General features: G+C 56.6%; 2 protein-coding genes across 2 annotated transcripts in view; one reads left to right on the forward strand and one right to left on the reverse strand.

Annotated features, from left to right (window-relative positions):
- Window positions 1-623: 623 nt before the first annotated feature.
- BMP15 (bone morphogenetic protein 15) lies at window positions 624-12,790 on the reverse strand. Its single transcript, XM_066640169.1, has 5 exons — window positions 12,738-12,790; window positions 9,337-9,615; window positions 7,935-7,977; window positions 7,416-7,773; window positions 624-1,510 (listed from the first exon to the last, which is right to left on the reverse strand). The coding sequence occupies exons 1-5, from the start codon at window positions 12,788-12,790 to the stop codon at window positions 624-626; spliced, it is 1,620 nt and encodes a 539-aa protein (XP_066496266.1).
- A 5,739-nt stretch (window positions 12,791-18,529) lies between these two features.
- SHROOM4 (shroom family member 4) overlaps window positions 18,530-24,291 on the forward strand; it is a 31,602-nt gene continuing 25,840 nt past the window's right edge. Inside the window, exon 1 of the mRNA XM_066640064.1 lies at window positions 18,530-18,672. The gene's annotated coding sequence lies outside the window, so the exon portion shown is untranslated. The remainder of the gene's footprint in view (window positions 18,673-24,291) is intronic.

Raw genomic sequence — 24,291 nt, forward strand, 5'->3', positions numbered from 1 at the left:
CCTGGCCAAGAGAGGAGGCACAGATCCCCACATCAAGAGCCACAAGCAAGCAGCCATTTCCTGCCTACCTCCCACGGAGAGACTACACTTTGCCCCAAGGTGAGAGGAGGCTCAAGGCCTTTGGGGAGAGAGAGTGCCTGCTTCTCAAGGAAGTCCAGGGAGACTCTCCCCACCCCCAGGAAACAGGGTCAGGGGGCTGACATCTGCTCTGTAGCACTCCTTGCTTCTCAGGGGGGAAGCTGGACATGCTCTCTCCCCACACCTCCCTCTCCCCACTCCAAGCTTCTGGAGAAGAGACAAAAGTGATCGAACGAAGGCACCTTGGTAATCCCAGCATGCATGTGCCCCACACACGCTCTCTCTAAAAAGCAAATGAGGCCAGCAGTTTGCCAACATGTGCTTAAAAACCCATTAGTAAAACAGCCCCAACACAGCTGCATCCTGGCACTGGGAAGAGAGGACAGGTGGACTTGGAGTCAGGGAAGCAAGGGCAAGCAGCCAAATTTATTACTAAAATCTGGGTCCTCTCTTCGTGTGGCCGTTGGGGATGCAGCATTCAGAACTGGTTCACTTTGCAGAGGCAGACGCCTTGGGGTGCCCCACAAGGGGACTCCCCCAGAGGTTTACCGACAGGTGCAGGACTTGGCAATCATGTCCTCATAGACCTTGTAGAGGATGTTTCCATTCTGCTCCATCATGAGGACACTGATGGGGCGATACTCATACGGGACGCAGGAGGGGCGCGGTACTGTCTGGTCCACCAGCTCATTGATGAAGTTCTGGACAATGGCATGGTTGGGGGAGTGGAAGCCGAAGCGCAGGACACGGGGGCAGCTGCCCTTGCAGTACTGGGGCCGGTACCAGTGGGGGGCGATGATCCAGTGGTCCCAGCCCAGCTGGCTGAAGCTGACTCGGAAGGGGTGCAAGGCACACTCGCCACTTTGCGCGTCCCTCTGCTTGCTGCGGTTGCTGCTGGGGAGATCCAAGGCCAGCTCGCCAGCCTGGCGGGCCTTGCGCATCTGGGCAGGATTTCCAGGGGGTGCTGAATAGAAAGGCAAAGCCTCCCAGTCCCCCAACTCGGCCGCGTGCCCTCGTCCAGAGTCATTGAGGTAGAGTAGTAAGAAGGGGTCCTCCAGGGTCACTGCATTCTCCCAGTCAGGATCCGGGCTGCGCCCCCCAAGCTGCCCCATGGAGGAACAGGCATGACTCAGCTGCAGAACCCGACTCTTCTGGGCTGCCCAGGTCCAAGGCTGAAGATAGGCAGAGAGGTCCATCTCCACCCAGGTGTCTCCAGCAGAGGAGGAGGAAGAAGGCAACGCCACCTTTGTGTGTGTGGGTGGGGGACCCACCTGATGCTCGGTGCCTTGGCAGGGCAGCAGTTCAGCTGTGCACCAGAGCAGGCCGTGAGCAGAGGAGTGAGTCTGAGAGTAGACCACGGTGGCCTTAACCAAGCGTTCTCGGGGCACGTGCACCTCCAGGCGGTAGTCGAGGCTCCAGACCAGCCGAGGCCCTGCAGACCAAGCAAGCAGAAGGTCAGGGTCCCGTTTACTCCACACAGCTCAGAACCTGCACTGCGAGGAAGCAGGACGCAAACCCAAGGAATTTAGTCCAGAGACACAGACACAGAAAGTTCCAGAGGCACAGAAAGATGTTTCAGAGACACTGAAGGACAGAGATCCATTGGCGAGACCAACACACGCGTCTGAGAGCAAACTGCTCTCATAGAACAAACTGCTCTGGACAAGGACAGTGTCGGAGCTGAGACCGCAGGGAAGTCAGCTCAGGCTACAGACCCGGGAGCCAGGAGAAAGCAACCTCGCCCTGCAGGCTCTGCTAACAGACTGATTTTAGCAGTCATCCTGGTCATCCTTGATTTTAACATCATCGGGATACAGAGGGACGGGGAGGAATATCAGAAGCGCTATAGACTTGGTGCGATCTACGCCCCGATCCAGGTCGGACCTAGGAAAGAACTGTGGGCCAAACTCAAAGAGTACGCAATCACCAACAGGTTCCTCATAGTCACCGGAGACTTCAGTAACAGGTCGAGAATAGAAGACAGGCGTAATTTGAGAGATGTGATGACGGGACGCCCGGCTAAAGATTGTCCTCTGACCCCGGAAGAAAAGAACCTAAATGCCTTTTTGCTTAATTTAGATTTAGAAGATAAAGCACTTTTAATTGCTAACTGGTTAGATTTTTTTCCTTTAAGTTGCAGGAAGGTTTATATGAGTAATTTTCCACAGATGGCAGGTGGACGTTTTACTTACTATCACCCGATGGTGGCAAGCAGAATAGACAGGGTGTGGGCGGAGAAGGATTGGACGGTGCAATCTTGCAGGATAGGACTGACCCCTTGGTCAGATCACGGGTACCTTTCCATAGAGTTGTAGGGCGATCGCCTGACCCTTCGTGGCAAACCAAGATGGAGCCTGCACCCCTATATGCTGCATTAGCAGGAATATAAAGAATTAATAGAGAAGTGTATTATCACTTGGAGAGAATTAACTGAGGTCAGAAGGAACAACCCGATCAGATGGTGGGAGGAGCTAAAGAGGGAAATTAAGCAGAAGTGCATTGTGATGTCATCACAAGTGTACAGGAAAGATCTGGCCCAGAACCATAGAGGCCTTTTTGGCTTTCTGAAGGCCCATCAGAGGATCAACAAAGGACTGACGTGGAATAAGAAGAAATTAGAGAGGGATGGGAAGATTATCCAAGAATATTACCGGAGGAAGAGAGAGGCCAGAATACAAAAGCAGAAATACAGATCAAAGGGGCCAATTGTGGAGCAGGAAGACTGGGAGAAGAAACGAAGGGGGGGAGGACAATCAGGAACTTTGAAGGGCTTCGATAGTTGGGAGGAGAGGAGATAAAATACTCAACTGATGAGATGTTGAGCATCATGAATAATCACTACCAGGAAATGTACGCTGAGAAAAAGATAGAAGAGCAAACCATGACTGACTTTTTGATGAAAATGCCTAGGGATGCCCATGACTCACCCAGTAAGGAAGAAGCCGAGGAGATGACTAAACCCGTAACAGAAGATGGAGTACTGGAGGTGATAAGAGATGGCACCGCTCCAGGTCCCGATGGACTAAATTACACCTTTTATAAGTTGTTTCAGAAAGAGCTGGCTGAACCCCTAGCCACGGCTTTTAATAGGGCCTTACGGGAGGAGAACAAATTGAGAGATAGTTTTTATGGAGGAATCTTAACCTTCATTTATAAAGAGGGGGACCCTACTCTGCCTAAAAACTGGAGTCTGACAAACATCAACTATAGGATTTTAGCAAAGATTTTGAATGACAGACTTTCCAAAATAGCCCCTAAGTTGATTGTGAGGACCCAGACTAGCGCTGTGCCAGGGAGGAAGATGACCAATTCCTTAGTTCTGGTTGGAGAGATCTTTCAGATGGTGGAGAAGGGAGAGTGGAAAGGGATACTTCTACAAATGGACCAGTCTAAGGCCTTTGACAGAATAAACAGAAAGTATCACTGGCAAACGCTGGTGGCAAAGGGTGTCCCAGAGGTCTTCATAAACTATATAAAAACTCAGTATGAGCAGGCATCGGTTATGCTGCAGGTAAACGGATGGAAGGGAAAAATCATACCCACAGAATCAGGGATACACCAAGGATGCCCATTGAGCCCATTCCTCTCTGTTTTGGCGTTAGATCCATTGATGGCCATACTCCAGGCAGAGCCCAGAATACAGGGAAGCGCCATGGGTAGGGAAGGGAATAGCGCAGAGGCTGGGAATGCCATAAAAATGGTAGCCCACGCAGATGATGTGTACGTTATGGTTAGAGACACGGGTGAGATGGAGACATTGAAGGGAATAATAGATGAATACAGCAGGAGCGGTGGTAAACGAGGATAAAACCAAATGTTATTCTCTTGGGTTGAGGGGGAAAAACATAGAGGTGAGGGCCATGGGGCCTGTTTTTGAAACGGATGACAGGAAACAAGAGGTTCAAAAGGTAGAATCTGTAAAAATTTTAGGTATAATTTCTGGACTGAAACAAAGAGGTTGGGAAGAGAACTGGAAACTGTGGGCCTCTAAGGTGGAGGAAAAACTGAAGAGGTGGAAAAAATGGAACTTGAACCTGTACCAGAGAGTGTGTTACGTCAACGTGTATTGCGTTTTGATGGCGTTCAATTTGGCGGTGATCTCTCCCCCGCCGAAACAGGTGGTGGACGAGGTTACCCATCAGGTTTTTGTTTTCTTGTGGGGCACTGCCTTCTTCCCTCTTGCCCGAGCGATGGCGTATAAGAAAGTGAAAGAAGGAGGACTAGGGGTTTGGGCCCTGGGACCTTTGTTCTTGGTGACCTTTGTCTCCTATACCTTTGGCAACTGGGCGAAGGTTAAACAGTTGATGTAATGTGACTAGTTGAAAATGTAAAATGTGATTTCTTTCCTTTGTATTATTTATTGTAGTATGAAACTTTTAAATAAAAATCTGTATTTCCAAAAATATATATATTTCCAGAACCTGCACTGCTGAATGGAAAGCCTACATGGTCAGCATGCAACAAGCCACGCTGAAGGGCCAGGGGATGGAGGGGGAGTGTGTGACATACTCCAGCAGGACAGGCAAACCACGCAAGCCTGGTTGGGGCCAGACGGTTTGGCAAATTGGGGCAAAAAATCAAAACTTTAGATACAGGCTGATGGGTTCTGAGCTGTCTGTGACAGATCAGGAGAGAGATCTTGGGGTGGTGGTGGACAGGTCGATGAAAGTGTCGACCCAATGTGCGGTGGCAGTGAAGAAGGCCAATTCTATGCTTGGGATCATTAGGAAGGGTATTGAGAACAAAACGGTTAGTATTATAATGCCGTTGTACAAATCGATGGTAAGGCCACACCTGGAGTATTGTGTCCAGTTCTGGTCGCCGCATCTCAAAAAAGACATAGTGGAAATGGAAAAGGTGCAAAAGAGAGCGACTAAGATGATTACGGGGCTGGGGCACCTTCCTTATGAGGAAAGGCTACGGCGTTTGGGCCTCTTCAGCCTAGAAAAGAGACGCTTGAGGGGGGACATGATTGAGACATACAAAATTATGCAGGGGATGGACAGAGTGGATAGGGAGATGCTCTTTACACTCTCACATAATACCAGAACCAGGGGACATCCACTAAAATTGAGTGTTGGGCGGGTTAGGACAGACAAAAGAAAATATTTCTTTACTCAGCGCGTGGTCGGTCTGTGGAACTCCTTGCCACAGGATGTGGTGCTGGCGTCTAGCCTAGACGCCTTTAAAAGGGGATTGGACGAGTTTCTGGAGGAAAAATCCATTATGGGGTACAAGCCATGATGTGTATGCGCAACCTCCTGATTTTAGGAATGGGTTAAGTCAGAATGCCAGATGTAGGGGAGAGCACCAGGATGAGGCCTCTTGTTATCTGGTGTGCTCCCTGGGGCATTTGGTGGGCTGCTGTGAGATACAGGAAGCTGGACTAGATGGGCCTATGGCCTGATCCAGTGGGGCTGTTCTTATGTTCTTAAATGCTGCCTCCCCAGCCCCAGGAAGGTGCCTTTCACCAGGACCCAACAAGCCCCGGGCCAGACCTGCACCCACCTCCCCAGGCTGTTCAAGATCACTGAAAAAGGTCTTTTGCACAGGCTGATCCCTTTGGATGCTCACTCACAAGCAAGTACCAGCAGGTTCAAGGAGGTAAGAGTGCACAGCCTCACAGTGCACTCAGGAAACCTCTTGCCCCCCACCTGCAAAAAGGTCTTCTGTGATGAACTTCCAACACAGAGACCAAACTGGCAGCCCCCCCCCCCTTTCTTTAGGTAGGCATGAGCTGCAGCCCCTGGAGGGCCCTGTAGTCAGTTCCCCCCAACCCCCTTCTCCACAGCTGCCTCTGTAACAAGAACTGGCTCAACCGCAAACCTCGAACTTCAGTCTACGTCGCATGGCAGGCTAAGACAGAGGGAAATTGTGCAGGACTGTCTCTCAGAAACAGATTTCTGAATCACACAGGACTCTTCTTTTGGGGACCCCTGAGAATCAGCAGCAGCTCAGAGGCAGACTTGTACTGCATTCCCTCTCTCTCTCCAGAAATTCTCTGTAGCCAAGAGATTTCCTGTGCAAGACAGATCTACCCCCCCCCCCCCAAAAAAAAACTTAAAGCCATTTTTGCCAAAATCACATATATTCAACAGGGATCCAATGTGTACACCTGTGGGCTGGGCAGAAATGGATTAAGCAGGGCACATCACCCCAGCTCCATGGTTGCTTAACTCACAGAGCTCTGCTTAACAGCTGCAAGGAATTTTCTCCAAAGGGTGGAGTCAATGGGATCCCCCTCAGCACAAGGCCCAAGTAGGAGACAGGAGGACCTGCACAGTTCATACACAGATACCTATGATTCATGGGTCCTTGCCCCCCCATCTCCCCAGTGTGCCCTGTAGAAGAGCCTTCACTCATTGACCAGCCAGGGCTGGCCCGGGGCCTCCAGGAGTCAGCGTCAATTGCCTGGCTGAATTTCAGGGGTAGCCTGGGGAACCTCCAGTAATGCTCAACATGACATCATATGGGGAGAAGCCTCCAGGAACAGCTCCAGTCACGGCTGGCAGCCTCATCCAGGAGCAGCTCTGGAGGCCCTGCTCTGGAGGCCCCACTCTCAAGGACTGCAGCTGCTCTGCCTCCGGTCTTGCACAGAGTCCGGTTTCCCACGGACGTCATGCCAAAGTGCTGCAGCTGCAGATGGCAAGTCCCAACCACGGCTGGAGAGTGGTCAGCAAAGGGGGGTGAGGCAGTGGAGAGGACTTTCATTCAGAGCAGCTGGGACAGAGATGGCACCCTGGGGCAGAGAGGAGACACCTGCAGAGCCAGAATCTCTGCCCACCTGATTCAGGGCAGCCAGCCCAGCTTGCAGCAGCAGCTCTCCAGACTGTAGACGGAGATAAGGTCTGTCAGCAACGCAGCCAGTCCAGGACTGAACCAGAACTCATTCTGCAGGCAGGGGCTCTCCATTCTGCAGGCAGAATGCAGGGGCTCCATTCTGCAGGCATTCTGCAGGGGCTCTCCACTGACCTGCAGACCTTCCACCCAGCACTCTTCTCCAGGGCACTGAAACAGGTGCCAGTTTCATTCTGGGACAGCCCACAGGCAGATGGCAGAAGGCCAGCATTGGGCACAGCCAAGCCAGTCCCACTGCCCTCCTCTCACTCTCTGCACCCCTTTGTAAAGCCACAGGAGCTTGTCTCAACCTAAAGCAGACACCCTTCAATGCCTGTGCCAGGGGTGGGGTGGTTAACCAAGTCTTGCAGCCCCAGTCTGCTCTCTGGCTGCCAGCACAACAGAAGAACAGGCTGTGGAGCTGGAAAGCCCCCGAGGTGGACTCCAGTGCCCACAGCTGCCACCTCCCCCTGCACAGGGAGTAGTGCCCCCCCACTCACCTGCCCCAGGCTGACGGGTCTTGGCAAAAGGCCTCACCAGGCGGACAGTGTTGGTGGTCAGCTGTTGCTTCTTGCGAGGGCGGCCGTGCCGATCGGCCACACTCCGGTACAAGTCTAGCATGTAGCGCAGGGGCGGCCCCCCTGCCTGCCTGTGGGGCCTGGAGCTGGGCGGGGCCTGGCGGAGGAGCACCTGTACCAGGGGGAGGGAGAGGGCCCCCGAGGGCCCCTGGGCAGAGGCAGGCCCACCCCCACGCTCTGCCAAGCCCAGCTCCAGGAGAAGCAGCAGCACCAGGAGGAGCAGAGCCCCCTGAGGGCACCAGGGGCTCAGGGCAGGCATCGCAGCAGCAGCAGCAGCACACTGCTGGGGGAGGGGAGAGAACTCAGGCTCACTGGGCCTGTAGGGCCAGGCTGAGCATCTTCTTCCCAAGGGAAGGACCAGCAACCACACTCAGTCCTCACACTGCCAGCCCCATGCTGGGACCCTCCAGACAGTCACAGCCGGGCTGGAACTTGGCTCACCCCAAGACGTAGCAATGGGAGGAGGGGCACAACCAGCAGCAGCCTGAGGCAGAACAGGACAAAAGTGGGGAGGGGAGCTTTGTGCACTACCACACCTGGAAGACCTTTGCTTGGAGAGGGATGACGAGCGAGCGGCGTTCCCAGCCCGTTTTAAAGGCAGGAACCCATCAATCAGGCCTTAAAGGGCCAGGCAGGCACGGCAGCCTTTCCCGTCGTGGGATCAGTGCGCCAGGTGGCCAGCCAAGCCCAGCAGGACTCTGGTGCATCCATGGCGGTGGCTCGGAGTGCTGCTGCTCTCGTCAGCGTCTCCTTCTGCTGCTTTACTCAGCACTGTCCTTTACACTGGCTGCTGTTTGTTACTTGGGGAGAGAGAGAGAGGGAGCGCGCGAACGCTTTTTGCTGCCCTCCAGTGGCTCATTTGCGCAACGAAAGTGCCAACGGTCACTGCAGGCTGTTGCAGCTGCAACCTTATGCAGAAACCAGTCCCACTGAGTTCCGCAGGACTTGCTCTCAAGAAGCCTCCTTACTTTTTTCATTTTTCCTTCCTCCCAAGGAACTCAGGCTATTATACTGCCCCCCCCATTTTATTCTCACAACAGCCCTGTGAGGTTAGGCTGTGAGAGCAGCTGGCTCAGGCTGCAATTCTAATCACGCTTTCCTGGGAGCAAGTCCCACTGAACAGAATGGGACTTACTTCTGAGTAGACACGCCTCGGCTTGTGGTCTGAGACACCCAGTGAGCTTCATCCTGGCTGAGTGAAGATTTTGCCCTAGGTCTCCTCTGTAGTAAGTCATATTGCATTCAATGGGACTTGTTCCCAGGTAAGCGTGTAGAGTACATAGGATTGTAGCCCAAGTGTGTTGGCATCCTTCAGTCTCGGAAGACTCTGGTATCGCGCTCTGAATGGTGGTTCCGGAACAGAGTGTCCTCTCCAGTGCGCGAAGCCTGGGAAAAGTAGGTACGGAGGATAGGCTGTTACCCATGCAGCAAATCCCCCTCTCCATGTTGCGGAAATGGTCCAAGGGAAAGGCAGAGGCCAGTACAGTTGGTTCCAGCGGCGTCGCAGGTGGCTGTGTTCAGCCATGAACTGCCTCAGGGACTCCGGCTCCGGATTTTGACTCCTGAAGCCTTTTCCACAACTGGATGTAGCCACAGGGCAGTGGAGATTTGGGATCAGAGTCTTCCTTCTCTCAGATGAGCTGCCTTCCCAGGCTGAGGAGTCCCACCTACCCGGTGGCTGTTTAGTCGCCTCTTAGGACAAGTCCAGCCAGACGGAGGCCTCTTCTTCAAGTGCTACCCGGGAAAGGAGCTGCTGTGCTGGGGCGCAGATCCGCGGACAGAGGCGACCTCAGCGGCCCTTCCCCTCCCCTCAGGAGCCCCGCTGCTGGGCTGCCGGACTCACGTGCGGGGCTTGGCTGCGCTGTCCTGGAGGAGCGGGGGAGGGGCTGTCCGACTGGCAGGGGCGGAGGAGCCTCGTTCCCTTCCCCGCCTGAAACCCGAGCCCGCCTCCGCCGCAGCGTCCTCCAGTTCTGCGCTCTTGCTCGACACTTTCCTTTGTCTCCGAGAGAGCCGGGCGGAGGGGAGGCTTTGGCTGGGGAGCTGCTGGTGGAGCGCAGGGTGGCCTTCGGTGGCTGGGCCTGAGCCCAGGATTCCGACCTCCCCAGTGCTTGAACAGCAGTGTCTGTCCAGTAGCGTAGCCAGAGGGGGTGCAAAGCACTCAGTTTTGCACCGAGCCCCCCGCAGGGCAGGGGGAGGAGGCGCCCAGCAAAGCTTCGCGCTCTGCACCCCCTCCAGCTACCCTGCTGTGCCTCTTTCCAAGGGAGGCTGGTGTGTGTGTGTGTGTGTGTGTGTGTGTGTGTGTGTAGAAAAGCTCTGGTGTTGGAGTTGGTACAACCCCGTCTGCTTCCACAGGTGGCAGAATACTGTCCTAAAAAGGGTTAAGCCATAGCCTTTGCAATTTACCTGCCCACCTTGGATGACCTGTGTGGGGCATGGCCCCAGACCCTATATAACTCCCTTCCTCTCCAAGCTCTTTCTCTCTTCCTCAAGACCACTGACCAGACAAGATCGCCACTCCCAGCAGGGCTCTGCTGGTGACGCCATCTTGACCACATGGCATGCAGGACGAGGCAGCCTCAGGGCCTTGTTGTCCATTAAGTTAGTGTACCTCTGAACACATTCAGATGCTGTAACCTTACTTCCAATGAATCCTGAGTAAATGAATCTCCTTTGCAACTTCAACCAGCCAATGTTGTTTGTGTTTCTTGATTAGCTGTCAGCCGGGTGTGGGAGGCTCCCTGGGGTTGATTCCCAGCAAGGGGGGGGGGGGTCTGCTGCTGAAGCTACTCTGCTTCCCCCCTAAGGAGGAAACCAGTTTTAAGAGATTTCTCCAACATCTGGCAGCCCAGTTCAGAACTGCCAAGTGCAGGGCTGCTCCTCCCCTTGAGTTCCACCTGCTGGGCCTCAAAGCCAAAACACACTGTGCAAGCCTGGCAGCAGCGCAGCCTTATGTGCACTGGAGCCCTGGGAGAGTTGCAAGGGCAGCCACTCAGCCTCTGGGCCAGGGATTTTCAACCCTTTTCATCTCATGGCACACTGACAAGGTGCTAGAATTGTCAAGGCACACCACCCGTTTTTGGACAATTGACAAAGCACACCTTGCTGTTGGTGGGGTCTCATATCCCCAATGGTCCTATTAATAAATGACCCTCCACCAAATTCCTGCGACACGCCTGGGGACCGTTCATGGCCCACCAGTGTGCCATGGCACAGTGGTTGAAAATGGCTGCTCTGGGCCCTCCTGGCTGAGGCCTACCAGTGTGCAACGGCAGCAGGGTGTTTTGTGCAGCTGATATCATTGATGTGCCTCTTAGTGCCTCCTCTTGACTGGCGTGAGGCTTGGGATGGGCTTGTTGTGTGCATGCAAAACGGCAGGGGGTGGGACCCCAGCGCAGAATTTTGCCCAATGAGCCCCCCAATGCCTGGTGCTGAAACTGCTCCATGGGTCAGTGAGTTGAGGGCTGAACTGCTTGCTGGAGATCCTGAAAGCAGCAGCCTAAGTGCTAGCAGCACACATGACCTGACTCAAACCCAGACCCAGGCAGGGCTGCAGGCCAGGCAGGAAGGGGGTCAGCTTCTGACAGTCACCCCTCTGCCTGTGAGGGCCCACTCCTGACTGACTCTCCAACACTGAGGCAGCTGCAATGCAGCCCCAAGGTAAGGAAACTAACATTCCCTCACCTTGAGGAGACCTCCATGACCCCCCCCCCACAGGATGCAGTGCACGCCCCGTTGGCATGGCTGCAGGAGTGCTGGAAAGTTGGGTGGGATCAGGCCCAGAGTCACTGGGGTGTTCTGGTGCATGGAAGGTGAGGCATCACCCCAGATGGTGGGGGAGCCAAGCACAGACCCATTTCCGCCCCTAGCTGGTAGCTTCTGGCAACTTCCTTGGCCACTGCAGAGATAAAATGGAGGGGAAGAGGGTGCAAATGTTTTAGTCTTAGTTCTCACAGATGTCTGCTACCCTCTGACTTTCAGGGCAGCCTACATGAGTTGGGAGACACCCAGGAGTAACATCACTAATGATGCCTTCTCCAGGAAAAGAAACCCCAGTCATACTTGCATGCGGCCCCACCCAGATGATGCAAAGTCTTGCCACTGTGTGTCATCTGGGCTCGTCCTCATCCACCCTCAGCACAACACAGCGCCAACCCGCAGCAGACACCAAGAGGAGGGCAAGAAAGAAACCCATACTGGATGGAGTTGGGGAGCCAACACTCAACAAGGTTCCTGGCCTGCTCACCGCCTGTCTCCCCTCCCTAGGGGTGGAGAAGGGCTCATGATGAGGATAGTGGTGGTGGCGGCACGCAGAGAGAAGCCAGCCTTTGGGTCTCCAGCTCCCAGGCCCTTGAGGTCTGAAAGGTGAACCCCCACCCACCTCACCGTGCCCCCGGAGCCCTCCATAGCACAGGCCAAGCACGTTCTCATCTCCAGATTAGCAGAGGGCCAGCATTTCCTCATCTTTGACCAAAAAGCAGCACTGCTCCTTTATCCTGGGATAAACAGCCCCAATATTTTGGCTCATGGCTTGCTTCCCGCCCTGCCCCCGCGGCCGGGCATTTGTTCCATTTTGGCAGAAGTCCCAGCAAAGCTCCAACCTCCTCTGGGTGAGGTTTGCTCTTCAGCCTGCGGAGCACATCGGATGTCTGCCGTGGCCTGCAGCTGGGCAATGCTCTCCAAAGGAGGCCTTGCTAGGAGTGAGACCCCAGCCCCTTGGCCTGTTCCATCTGGTCAGCCCATCTCACTCTCTCCCCTGAGACTGGCACTGCTCTAAAGAGCAGCCCCTCTTCAGCCCATGGCTGCTGCAGCTGACAACACAGCTCTGTCGCGCCCGCTTCCGCCTCTGGCACCAGCTCTGCATTCTTGGGTGGGGAGTGTGTGCTTGGCTCCAGGATCCAAGAGGGAGGGGAAAGATAGATTTTTATTTTAAAAGTTTCATACTACAATAAATATAATACAAAGGAAAGAAATCACAGTTTACATTTTCAACTAGTCACATTACATCAGCTGTTTAACTAGAACACAGATGCATCATGTTATAGGTGGATTCACCCCATCTAACCACTCCCACCATTTTTTCCACCTGTCTCTACCGGTTCTCACCCTTTCGTAAGCTGCCACGCCGTATACTCTGGAGACCACAAAGCGGACCCATCCCTGCGTGTTGGTGGACTTTTTCTCCTTTATTTCTTTGCCCCTTTGGATGCCCAGCCCAAAAAGGACGTACAGATTTATCAATCTTACCGTAGACCACGGTACCTCCCACCTATCGTCTCCTCCCCTCCGTTGTCCCGCATTACTTGTCCTCTTGGGTCCCCTCATACCTCCTGCCGGCTCCTTTCCAAAGATGATAATCTCCCAGGCCTGTTGGGCCAGTTCGGGCCACTTAAAGGCCCTCGCTACGCCGCCTCCACAACTCCTTTGCCGGCAAACACTCGTGAACGAAATGGGCTACAGTTTCTATCAGCAGCGGGGCGCCTTCTGATCTTGGGGGTCCCGACCCCGAACAGGTCGGCCTCTTGCACCTCTTCTGATCTTCTTGCAACCATGGGTTTGCCGCTCCCACCCTGAGGACCTGATGGAAAGCCCTCCACCTTAATTCCCATAAACTAAAGGGGATTCTCTTCTCGCTAAAGGCGCTGTGCGCCACCTTCTTCTGCAAGAGTTACATGGAAAGGTGCGTCTTACTTTGCTGTTTCTCTTGGTGAGGCCTCATGATAAACTCCTGTACCATAACGCTTGAGTTGTTCCCCTTCCAGCCCACTGGTCTTATACAGCTTGGCCAAGAGCCCCATCTCCTTCATCAGAGTCATCGCCTCCCTCATGTACTCCGGCAAAGATCGTTTTATCGCCTGAGTGAGTACGTATCCCGTCTCTTCTTTCACCCACCATTTCTGTCCCCAGGTCATCTTTTCCTGAGTGTCTCCAAATTGGGCCCATACAGATGCAAAGTCTCCCCCTTCCTACATCCTCTGCCTCCATTTTGCCCAGTTGCCAAAGGTATAGGAGACAAAGGTCGCCAAGAACAAAGGTCCCAGGGCCCAAACCCCTAGTCCTCCTTCTTTCACTTTCTTATACACCATCGCTCAGGCAAGAGGGAAGAAGGCAGTGCCCCACAAGAAAACCTGATGGGTAACCTTGTTCACCACTTGTTTTGGAAGGGGATAGATCGCTGCCAAATTGGATCATCAGAACGCAATACACGTTGATGTAACTTGCCCTCTGCTACAGGTTCAAGTTCCATTTTTTCCACCTCTTCACTTTTTCCTTCACCTTAGAGGCCCACAGTTTCCAGCTCTCTTCCCACCCTCTGTTTCAGTCCAAAAATTATTCCTAAAATTTTTACAGATTCCACCTTTTGAACCTCTTGTTTCCTGTCATCCGTTTCAAAAACAGGCCCCATGGCCCTCACCTCTATGTTTTTCCCCCTCAACCCAAGAGAATGACATTTGGTTTTATCCTCGTTTATCACCGCTCCCAAGACCCTGCTGTATTCATCTATTATTCCCTTCAATGTCTCCATCTCACCCACGTCTCTAACCATAACGTGCACATCATCTGCGTGGGCTACCGTTTTTAAGGCATTCCCAGCCTCTGCGCTATTCCATTCCCCACCCATGGCGCTTCCCTGTATTCTGGGCCCTGCCTGGAGTATGGCCATCAATGGATCTAACGCCAAAACAGAGAGGAGCGGGCTCAATGGGCATCCTTGGCGTATCCCTGATTCTATAACAACAACAACAACAACAAGTATTTATATACCGCCTTTCTTGGTCTTTATTCAAGACTTTATTCAAGGCGGTTTACATAGGCAGGCTTTATTTAAATCCCTTATTAAATAGGGATTTTTACAATTTGAAAGAAGGTTCTTTCTTTCAAGAACCACTACATTCAAGGTGTTTCATTCCGATCTGGCTTCACATTCTGGCCTCCATCCTCCCACGCTCAGAGCAGATGGAATAGCTCGGCTTCAGCTTGTCAGCTGCTTTAAGGTCGCATGGTGCCGGTGGCCTCGAACTGGCGACCTTGTGGATATTATCTTCAGGCAGACGGAGGCTCTACCCTCTAGACCAGACCTCCTGCCCATTCTATGGGTATGATTTTTCCCTTCCATCCGTTTACCTGCGGCATAACCGATGCCCGCTCATACAGAGTTTTTATATAGTTTATGAAGACCTCTGGGACACCCTTTGCCATCAGCGTTTGCCAGAGATACTTTCTGTTTATTCTGTCAAAGGCCTTAGACTGGTCCATTTGTAGAAGTATCCCTTTCCACTCTCCCTTCTCCACCATCTGAAAGATCTCTCCAACCAGAACTAAGGAATCGGTCATCTTCCTCCCTGGGACAGCACTAGTCTGGGTCCTCACAATCAACTTAGGGGCTATTTTGGAAAGTCTGTCATTCAAAATCTTTGCTAAACTCCTATAGTCAATGTTTGTCAGACTCCAGTTTTTAGGCAGAGTAGGGTCCCCCTCTTTATAAATGAAGGTTAAGATTCCTCCATAAAAACTATCTCTCAATTTGTCCTCCTCCCATAAGGCCCTATTAAAAGCCACTTGCTGCAAGGATCCCAGAGGCAGCATTGCAGGAGGGGGGGTGGAGGCTGAACCTGGGTGACTCTTTCTGCCCTGAGTTCAGGCCACCATGAAGAGCAGACCTGCTCTTGGGGAGCAGCAGACCCGTATGCTGCCTTTCTCAAGGCCTCCCTGCAGGGCCTTGCCTCCTTGCTAGAAGGGCTGGGTTTGTGGCACTTGTGGCAAGGAAAGGTAGGCAGCTGTATGCAGCAAGGGATTATGGAAGCTGCCCAAGGGCATTACACTTCAGCTGGACCAGAGGAGGACTGAGGGACCCTGAGACTGTGCAGGCCTGCGGCTGCTGCAATACCCAGCATAAGTGGCTACTGAGTCCCCTGGATTTGGATGGCACTGATGATTGCCTTGACAGGGTGGCTGAGATGAGACTCAGCGTGGCTGCTCTGCACACAGAACAGCAATTACACACCAGTTTGGTGCCTTGGGACACTCTGGCTGCAATCCTAACCTCACTTTCCTGGGAGTAAGTCCCATTGAACACAAGAGGGGGGTCTGGCCCTGGCACAGCCTGCCTCATGCAGTCCTGGGAGTTACTGGAGAGTTTGAAGCAGAGGCTGTAGCCGTTTGAGCAAAGGGCTGGACTGGATGACCTCCAAGGCCCCTTCCAGCCCTCACATTCTAGGGCTTGGGGGTGGCATGGCAGGGGGTGGCACCTGTGACCCAAATGGCCACCCAGGCACCTTCGTGGCTGCTGCAACCCTCCCCACTCTGCCTGCCCTGTGCAGAGGAGCCCTGCGGGAGCCGGGCAGCATCGTCGGAGGCTGGAGACGAGCAGCGGCGTTTGGCTGTGCTGTCCCGACGGAGTAGCAAGAGGACCGGGCGGCAAAGACAGAAGACACCGGGCAGGGGGCTCAGCCTCCACCCCTGTCCGTAGCCTGAGGACTGAAGAGGGATTTCTCGCCGCCGGCACTGTAGCCAGAGGGGTGCAAACCACGAAGTTTTTGCCCTTCAGGGCCGTTCCGCGAGGGGGCAGCACAACGGAGGCGACGCCTGCCTCGGAAGGGAAGGGCCGCTTGCGCGCTGCGGGGAGGCTTCCTCTTTGCACCCCTTTAGCTGCGCCGGGAGGGATGAGCCTGCCCTAGTCCTGGGCGGGAAGGGCGCGTGCGACCGGCTTGACCGCTGTCCCGACTTCCGGGTTGTGACACTTTGGGGGTTAAGCATCGGGGTGGCCCCCTCCGAGCTGGAAAAGGCGGAGATCCCAGGCAAGGATCCGCACAGAGACTCACCCCCCCCCATTTCCCTCGCAGGCACTGAAGGGAGGCTGGGTGGGGGGTTTCCACACTGCTTGACAGACTAAGCCTGAAATCCTGGCCACACTTACCTGGAAGTAAGTCCCATTGACTATAATGGGCCTTGCTTCTGAGTAGACAGGCATAGGCGGGCTCTCAAGCAAGCGCTTCCAGTTCTCCAAGCGGCTACCATCCTCTTGTTATCTGGTGTGCTCCCTGGGGCATTTGGTGGGCCGCTGTGAGATACAGGAAGCTGGACTAGATGGGCCTATGGCCTGATTCAGTGGGGCTGTTCTTATGTTCTTAACTACAATTCCCAGGAAGCCTTGCAGGTCTCTTGTGATCTGGTGTGCTCCCTGGGGCATTTGGTGGGCCGCTGTGAGATACAGAAAGCTGGACTAGATGGGCCTGTGGCCTGATCCAGTGGGGCTGTTCTTATGTTCTTAACTACAATTCCCAGGAAGCCTTGCAGGTCTCTTGTTATCTGGTGTGCTCCCTGGGGCATTTGGTGGGCCGCTGTGAGATACAGAAAGCTGGACTAGATGGGCCTGTGGCCTGATCCAGTGGGGCTGTTCTTAGGTTCTTAACTGCAATTCCCAGGAAGCCTTGCAGGTCTCTTGTTATCTGGTGTGCTCCCTGGGGCATTTGGTGGGCCGCTGTGAGATACAGAAAGCTGGACTAGATGGGCCTGTGGCCTGATCCAGTGGGGCTGTTCTTATGTTCTTAACTACAATTCCCAGGAAGCCTTGCAGGTCTCTTGTGATCTGGTGTGCTCCCTGGGGCATCTGGTGGGCCGCTGTGAGATACAGGAAGCTGGACTAGATGGGCCTGTGGCCTGATCCAGTGGGGCTGTTCTTAGGTTCTTAACTGCAATTCCCAGGAAGCCTTGCAGGTCTCTTGTTATCTGGTGTGCTCCCTGGGGCATCTGGTGGGCCGCTGTGAGATACAGGAAGCTGGACTAGATGGGCCTATGGCCTGATCCAGTGGGGCTGTTCTTATGTTCTTATGCCCACCCCTCGGCAAGCGCCTATCTGTATTCACCCAAACATTCCTTAGAAAAGGGGGGGGCGGGACCCGGAGAAGTTTCTGCGTAAGTTCACTGCCGACCTCCCCCCTCCCCCCCCCGCGTCACTAAGATCCTGCTACGACCGCAAAAGTCCACTTTAGAGGCTTCCCTGCAGCGGTTCTTCCCCTGCCGCTCAGTTCTGTCTCGACGCTTATTAGGCCCCGCTGAAAGAGCTCATAGAATCATAGCGTCGGAAGGTCCCGCAAGATCATCTAGTCCAACCCCCGCCTGCAGCAGGAAATCCAGCAGGTCCCTGTCCAGCCTCTGCTTAAAGATCCCCAGTGCGGGTCACTCCAGCCCAGAACTCCTGGAGTGGGTTACAAGTGCCTTGAAACAAACGGGCTGGACAGAAGCTGGAGAACAGGATCGAAGAGAGGCCGGAGAACTGCGAAGGGCGCCTCTGCGTGCTCGCCCCCGCACAGGTCCTCGGAAGGAAGTTCCCCCGAGTTCAACCCGACTTACTCCCACGTAAATGAGCACTTACACATAAGCCTAGGCATGCCTACTCAGAAGCAAGTCCCAAGCACTCAATGAGCCTTACTCCCAAGCAAGTGCGTATAAGATCACAGCCTCAATGCAAAACAAGCAAACAAAGGTGGGATCCTCGCCCCCCGCTGCTGCGAAACGAGGCGGAGGGGAGGAGGCCCGGGCGCTGACTGCCCTCCCGGGCCGTGCAGGTCGCTCAGGGCAACCGACTCCCGAGTAAAGGCGCCCGCAGCAGCGCAGCCAACAGGCGCAGAGGGCGGGATCCCCGCCGGCATCTCTCCAGCACCGCCCAAGCTCGCAACTGCGAGCCCAGGCGGCCCCGGCCAGCCCACCCGCCCGCACGGGCGCCAAGCAGCAGCGGGGAAGCGGGCCCTTGCCCGGGCAGGCCGGGAGAACTCCCGGGGCCTCGCCTCGCCTCGCCTGGCCCGCCTGCCGCGCGCCCCGACTCGACCCCGCGGGCAGCTCCCGCCAAGCGGTCTTCCGAGGCCGCCCCTCGAGCGAGCCCTCCGCGCTGGCTGGGCCGGGCCGGGCTGGGCAGGGCAGGCGGCCCAAACCAGCCAGCGCGCCCGCCCCGCCCCGCCCCCGGCACGCCCCGCCCGCCAGACAGAGTCCCATTGATGCCGAGCAGCCGCGGCGGCGCTGGCAGGCTGCGGGATGGTGCATGGAGCGGCCGGCGGGGGAGCCGGGGTCCGCGCCCGCGCTGCTGGCCTTCCAGTACGTGCACGTGCAGCTGGCGGGCGGCGCGCCCTGGGGCTTCACGCTCAAGGGCGGCCTGGAGCACGGCGAGCCCCTCATCGTCTCCAAGGTGAGCCGCCGCGCGGGGGCGCCTCGGGCCGGCGCGCTCCTGGACGGCGCGGGCGCAGAGGCTGCGCGGCGGCCCGGCACCGCTCCCCGCGGGCGCCCCCGCCTTCCGGCCCTCCTCCTCCGCTGGACCGGGCTGGAGGCGCCGGGGGCCCGGGCCGCGCAGCTTCTCCGCGCGGGAGCCCTGCCGTGCGCCCCCGATGGCCCGGGGGTTTCCCGGCGGCGAGCGGCTTGGGCCAGCAGCCCGGGCGGGCGGGCGGGCGAGCTCATGGGCGCCCGCGGGGAGCCGTGCTGCAGCCTCCGCCGGCCGTGCGCGGGCCGCGGCGCAGTTGGGAGAGACCCGCGGCGGGCCTGTGCAGCGGTGGGCCGCGGCGGCCCGTCCTTCCCCTCCGCGCCGCACTTGCAGCCCGGCCTGCCGCGGCCCTCCCTCCTGCCGGGGCCCCAGTCTGGGCGGCTGCTGCACGTCTCGGGGCCTGCGCGGGGCCCTGGAAGCTCGTCGTCCGGCTCGCCTGCCCGCGGGCTGCGTGCGGGGACCGGGAATAGCCTACCACTGGGCGCCGTCTTGTGGGCTGCTGCCCGGCCCCCGGCGACTCGCTTCCCAGGCGGCGAGAGGCCGGGGGCGCTTCTCGGCGTTTCGAGCAAGAGGCTGCGGCTCCCCCAACCTCCTGCAGCCCTTCTGGTGGCGCGGCCCTCTCCCGGCCAGGCCAGCGTGGAGGGCCGAGTGAGGACCGAGGAAATGCCCCGGAGCGGCCTGCCAATGGCTCTTCCCTGCGGCTGCCGCCCCCCCCCCGTGCCTGGGCCTTGCGCGGCCTTTCCTGCGGCTGCTTCCCCTCCCGAGCACCCCGCCCCCGCCGGGGCAGCCTGTCCAGCCAGCGCTGTTCTCCTGGCCTGGCGATGCTCAGCCTCTGCTCTCCTGCTGCCTGGGTTGGCAAGGGAAGGGGTGACCTGAGGCGCCCCAGCCCCCCCCCACTTCTGTTCTGGCCCCTCTGACTTTCTCAGTCCAGGGAGTGGGGGAGGAGCAGAGCCCTTCAGGGGGTGGCAGGTGGGTGCCTGAGGTGACGGCCTCGCAGATGGGCCAGCCGTACCTTCAGGCTCTGGAGATGGGGAGACAGGTGTGCTCCCCAAGGAGCCCACTTTGGGGTTCCTGAAGAGGAGGCTGAGGCAGGCCCTGGCAGCCAGATCCAGCAGTCTCTGTGGTGTCCCAGCCTGTATCTCCTTCCCCTGGGGTTGATTCCCAGCCCCCAAAGGTGGACTTCATTATCAAGCCCAGCCTAGGGTTGACCACAGCATAAGGGCAAGGAGTTCCAGGAGCTGCCAGCTGCCCTCTGCTCAAGCTCCCAGAGCCCTTGTCCCGACCAGAGAGGTGGTTGGCTTTCAAAAGCCAAATAAGGGGCTAGAAAAAGAAAGGGGGGCAAGTCCAGTGGTATGGGGGCTCCCTGTTACTTCTGATCAGAGACAAGGCATCAGAAATCAAGAGCAGTTTCTGGCGACAAGCTCCCTGCCTCGAAAGCTGAGCTCCACGCAGGACGTCCTCCAGCGCTGGGAGGGGTCGTCTCCACTCTCCCAGACCAGCAGCAGCCTGCCAGTCCTCCGAGCTGCTCTTGCCTTTCTGAAGTGTGCCTGGAAATTGTGTCTTGGCCATTCTTGGTGGCTAGTGCAAGAGCAGGAATGTTGCCCAAGCTGTGGGCAGAGTTGGCCCATGGGCAGGTGTGACCAGAACCAGGTTGGGACCAAATGGGAAATCTTGGGCCACTTGTTCTGGGTATCTTTGGTACTGATGGGCCACCTTGCAGTGAGACCAGCCCCTCTGGCCTGGACGTGAAAGGCGATGACATGAGAGGCATCTTGGAGGAGCCAAGCCAGGCCACTGTTTGACACACAGATTCTGTCCAGAATTCCACAAAGGGGGTGACTTCCTCAGGGCCCTGGGTGATACTCGGTGAGAGGCCTTTCGGGGGCACATGCTGTGCTTATTGCCCCTTTTGTCTCTGAGTGGCATCTTGGTGGATGACTGGAGTCTGCCTGAGGTCTCTGGCATAGGAGTAGTATGACTGCTCACCTCCTCCCTCTGCAGCAGGGGATCCAGACACTCAAAGCAGAACTCCCAAGTGTGACCCTTCTCTGCCCTGCCCAAGGCCTTCCAGGGGCCCCCCCGTTGCGGTCAGTGGTGCTGCCCTAAGCTGGGCCACACATGCCTCGTGTGTGTTCAGCGTTTGGAAGTGAACCCCGTACTGCAGGGCAGAGTGCCTCCCTGCGTGCGTGCAGCGTCTTTGGTTCACACTCTCTGGTGGGAAGCAAGGCTTTCTTTGCTGTACTCCTTTGGGGGCAGCTAGAGCTGGCTAGGAAGCAAGCAGTGGTGTGGGGTCCCTTGAGCTCTGCCCCCCTCACTGTGTCCTCTGCCATGCAATTTGTGTGAAGAGGACTCTGGACAACCCTGCCCCTCTGGGGGCACCGTGCCAGACCTGTCCCAGTTGTGCTAGCCCGAGGCTGGGTCTTAAGCAGCAGTGGCCACTTGGCAGTGAATGATTAACTGCCCTTGTCCCTCTGTTGCCAGCAGTGAGTGGCGCTTGACTCCTGGAGTGGAGGTGAGGCCCCTCCTCTGGGAGGAATGCCCACTTTCTGCCGGGACGGGATTGGTCCCTGGGGAGGAGAGCCCTGGAGGATGTGGGGGGAGGAGGCGGAGGCCTCTTCCGCATCCCCAGCACATCTGACTTGTGCTGTCTGTCAAGGCCCAGCTCGAGCAAGTGATGGCAAGAACTGGGCCGCAGCTCCGGGGCTGGGGGTAGGTGTGTGTTCCAGCTGCCACCTGGAGGATTTGGCTGGGGAGCTGCAGTGCTCAGGGTGGCTTCTCCTGGCAGGCCAAGAGGCAAACGTGCACACACTTGAGTGGGTGGCAGCTGGGAATCGTCAAGGCGCTTGCTGTGTGCCAAAGTGGCTGCAAGGACTGATTCCCATTGTTTGTGCTCTTGCCGTTTGTTTCCTGGGTGCCTGTGGATTGCGCGAACCCCCCTGGCAGGGAACCGAGCTTGCTGCAAGTTGAACCGTAGCACTGGGGGGGGGGGTTTGAACTCGTGCAGTTCTAAGGTCTAGACTTGTGATGAGAGAGGGGATACGGTTTACTCCGTATGTTCCCTATAGCAGTCGCAGACCCAACACTTCGGGGACAGGTGGGGGAAGAGCTTCTGTTTGTGGGTGGCCTCACATCACTCGTGAGCCAAGAGCACATGCACAGGTGTGCAGTGGACCCTTGCTTCCCTCCCTGCAACCCCAGGCCCTGACTCAGGGTCTGCTGTGTGACCAACTTCTTCCTCTCATGGGGCACAACAGGTGACCTCTTGATGAGGCTGCGGAGCCTAAAATCAAACCTCAAAACAGGACTTTCTCTTGAGGATTTTTTCAAGCTGCATTTGGAAAATGTGGTGCCCACTAACTGGCAAGGTCTCAAGGGTTCCCAGTGTGGCCGTTCCATCTTTGCCCCCTGCCAGTCACAGACATGGGTGCCTCCCAGCCCATCCTCCGGTCTCACTGGCAAGCATCTGCATCGGCACTGGGTCTGTCACGCCATTGGTCCGCAGCGGGATCGTTTTCTTGTCTTCTGGGTCGGCCTGACGTGCAGCCTCTTGCTGGACTGCTGGGGCCTGAGACTGGGGTTCAGAGAGGGGGACCAAGGAGAGTGCTGGGGGAGGGGTACAAAGAGGCAGCCCCTCCCAAGGCTGATGTGGCAGGGCAGGATGTTGAGGGCAGCGGGTGAGCATCTTTCTCCTTTCTGCTCCCTGGCAAAAGTCACTGGCAGTCCACACTGGAACAAGGGCCCCTTTGTGCCAGAATTAGCCTTCAGTCGGCAAGCCCTTCTCTTCCCTGCACGCTTGGGCCTGGCCCTACCCTTTTCCCTCCCTGCTCCCTCCTGGATGTTGGGGCCTGCCAGGAATCCACCCAAGCGCTGGCTGCTGCTCCCCCAGATCTCCGGATGTGGCTGGATGGTGCCACAAACCCTCTCATGGGAGGGCCTTGACCAGAGGGCACCAATTCCATGGGGCAGGTCATCCTCTTTCTCTCCCCTCCTCTTGGCCAGTAGCACTCCGGGCAGCTTTCTCGGGAGATGGTGTGTCTTCAGTAGAGGATCCTGGCCTGCGCTGCCCCCTTCCTAAAGAATGGACCTGCTGCTCAGCCTTCTGGCTGGGTGGAAGTGAGCAAGCTGTGCCTTCACCCAGGGCCTGGAGGCTCCATCCATGCAACTGCCCCTAAACACATCTTCTTGTCTGGGGTGAAGAACAGCAGCTGCAAACCTCCCTGTGGTCTGGAGAGTGGGGGGGCCCTGCCTGTCTGTGCATCCTCAGTCTGTTGCGCAGTACAGAAGAGCAGGAATCCTGGCTGGACAAGGGCATGTTCAGAGAGCTCTTCCTTGCAGAAGAAACGTCCCAGGCTGCCGTATTCTCCTAGCCTCAGAGGCTTGAACACCCCCTTCCTTGCGCCATCTTCCTTGCCCCTGGCAGCAATGCCAAACCAGTCTGAAGCGCTGCCTTTTCCAGCCTGTGTTTAGGGATGCAAATTTCCTTCCTCTGTGTTTAATTTGCTCACTATTTGGGCCTTCTGGATGTGGTACGTGCCCGTCTCTTTCAGGAGGCCTCTGTTGGCTGCATCCTCAGAGCTGGCACAGGAGAGGCTTCCGTGGCTCCCAGTTGCCTTTGGCAGAGCTCTTGGAGGGAGCCGTGTCCTGCCGCCTCTTTGAGAGAATGCAGGTCTGCGGGGCCTCCTCTCTCCAGCTCTGGGTGTGCCCTGTGGGTGATCACCTGCTGCTTGGAGTGGCAGTGGAGCTGATGGGTGCGGTCCAGGGGGATTCTGGCTCCTCCGATTGTCTCCCTGGGGTGATGGGATGCTAGGCAGGGTGATACTGGGGTGATACTGCCTTCTGGGGGGGGTGGCTGCCTGGGGGCCACCTTGGATGAGGGGATTGCTTCTCTGCTGTCACCTGTGGAGTGGGGTGCAGAAGAGCTGACCCACTTACCTGGGAGGAAGGTGGAGAAATGGCAGCACCCTCTCTGGTTTCCAGTTTGCTGCAAATGAGGCAAGAAGCCTCTGGGGAGGGGAGCAGATTGCCCAAAGGTGTGACCCATGGCAGGGGCTTTGCATCTGTGTGTTTTTGTGGATGGTGCCTTGATCTGGGGAGTGCTGAGGCAGCAGCAATGATGATGGCATCTGATGGAACCAAACTGGAGAATGGCATAAAGCACAGGATTTCAGCCTGTCTTCCATGTCTCCTGTGGGGAGGGGGCTTAGCCTGCTGCAGAGGTGTCTGGAGCGTGTCCTTGGGCATGTGCCCCTTTGATGCAGAGTGCTGGCTAGGCTGGTTGGGCCTCTCCCTTGCCCTGTGTGAATGCTGTGCATTGGGGGGGGGTGACCCAACATTCCCTGTGGCTGCGCATAGCTGGGTGGGTGACATGATCAGGAGTGAAGAACTAGCTGCCGTCCCAGGACCTTCCTGGTGCTTGGAGGAACCCCAGGCAGGGTCCTCTGGAGCAGCCAGCCTTGAAGCTGTGCCTGTGGCTTCCTCATCCAGCCCCTTGCAGTCCGGGCCAGCTGTTACGCTCCTCCCCAGCAGCCACCTTGAGGCTCTCTGTTGCCT

The sequence above is a fragment of the Tiliqua scincoides genome, chromosome 12 (genome assembly GCF_035046505.1).
Source record: "Tiliqua scincoides isolate rTilSci1 chromosome 12, rTilSci1.hap2, whole genome shotgun sequence".
In the NCBI taxonomy this organism is placed as follows: Eukaryota; Metazoa; Chordata; class Lepidosauria; order Squamata; family Scincidae; genus Tiliqua; species Tiliqua scincoides.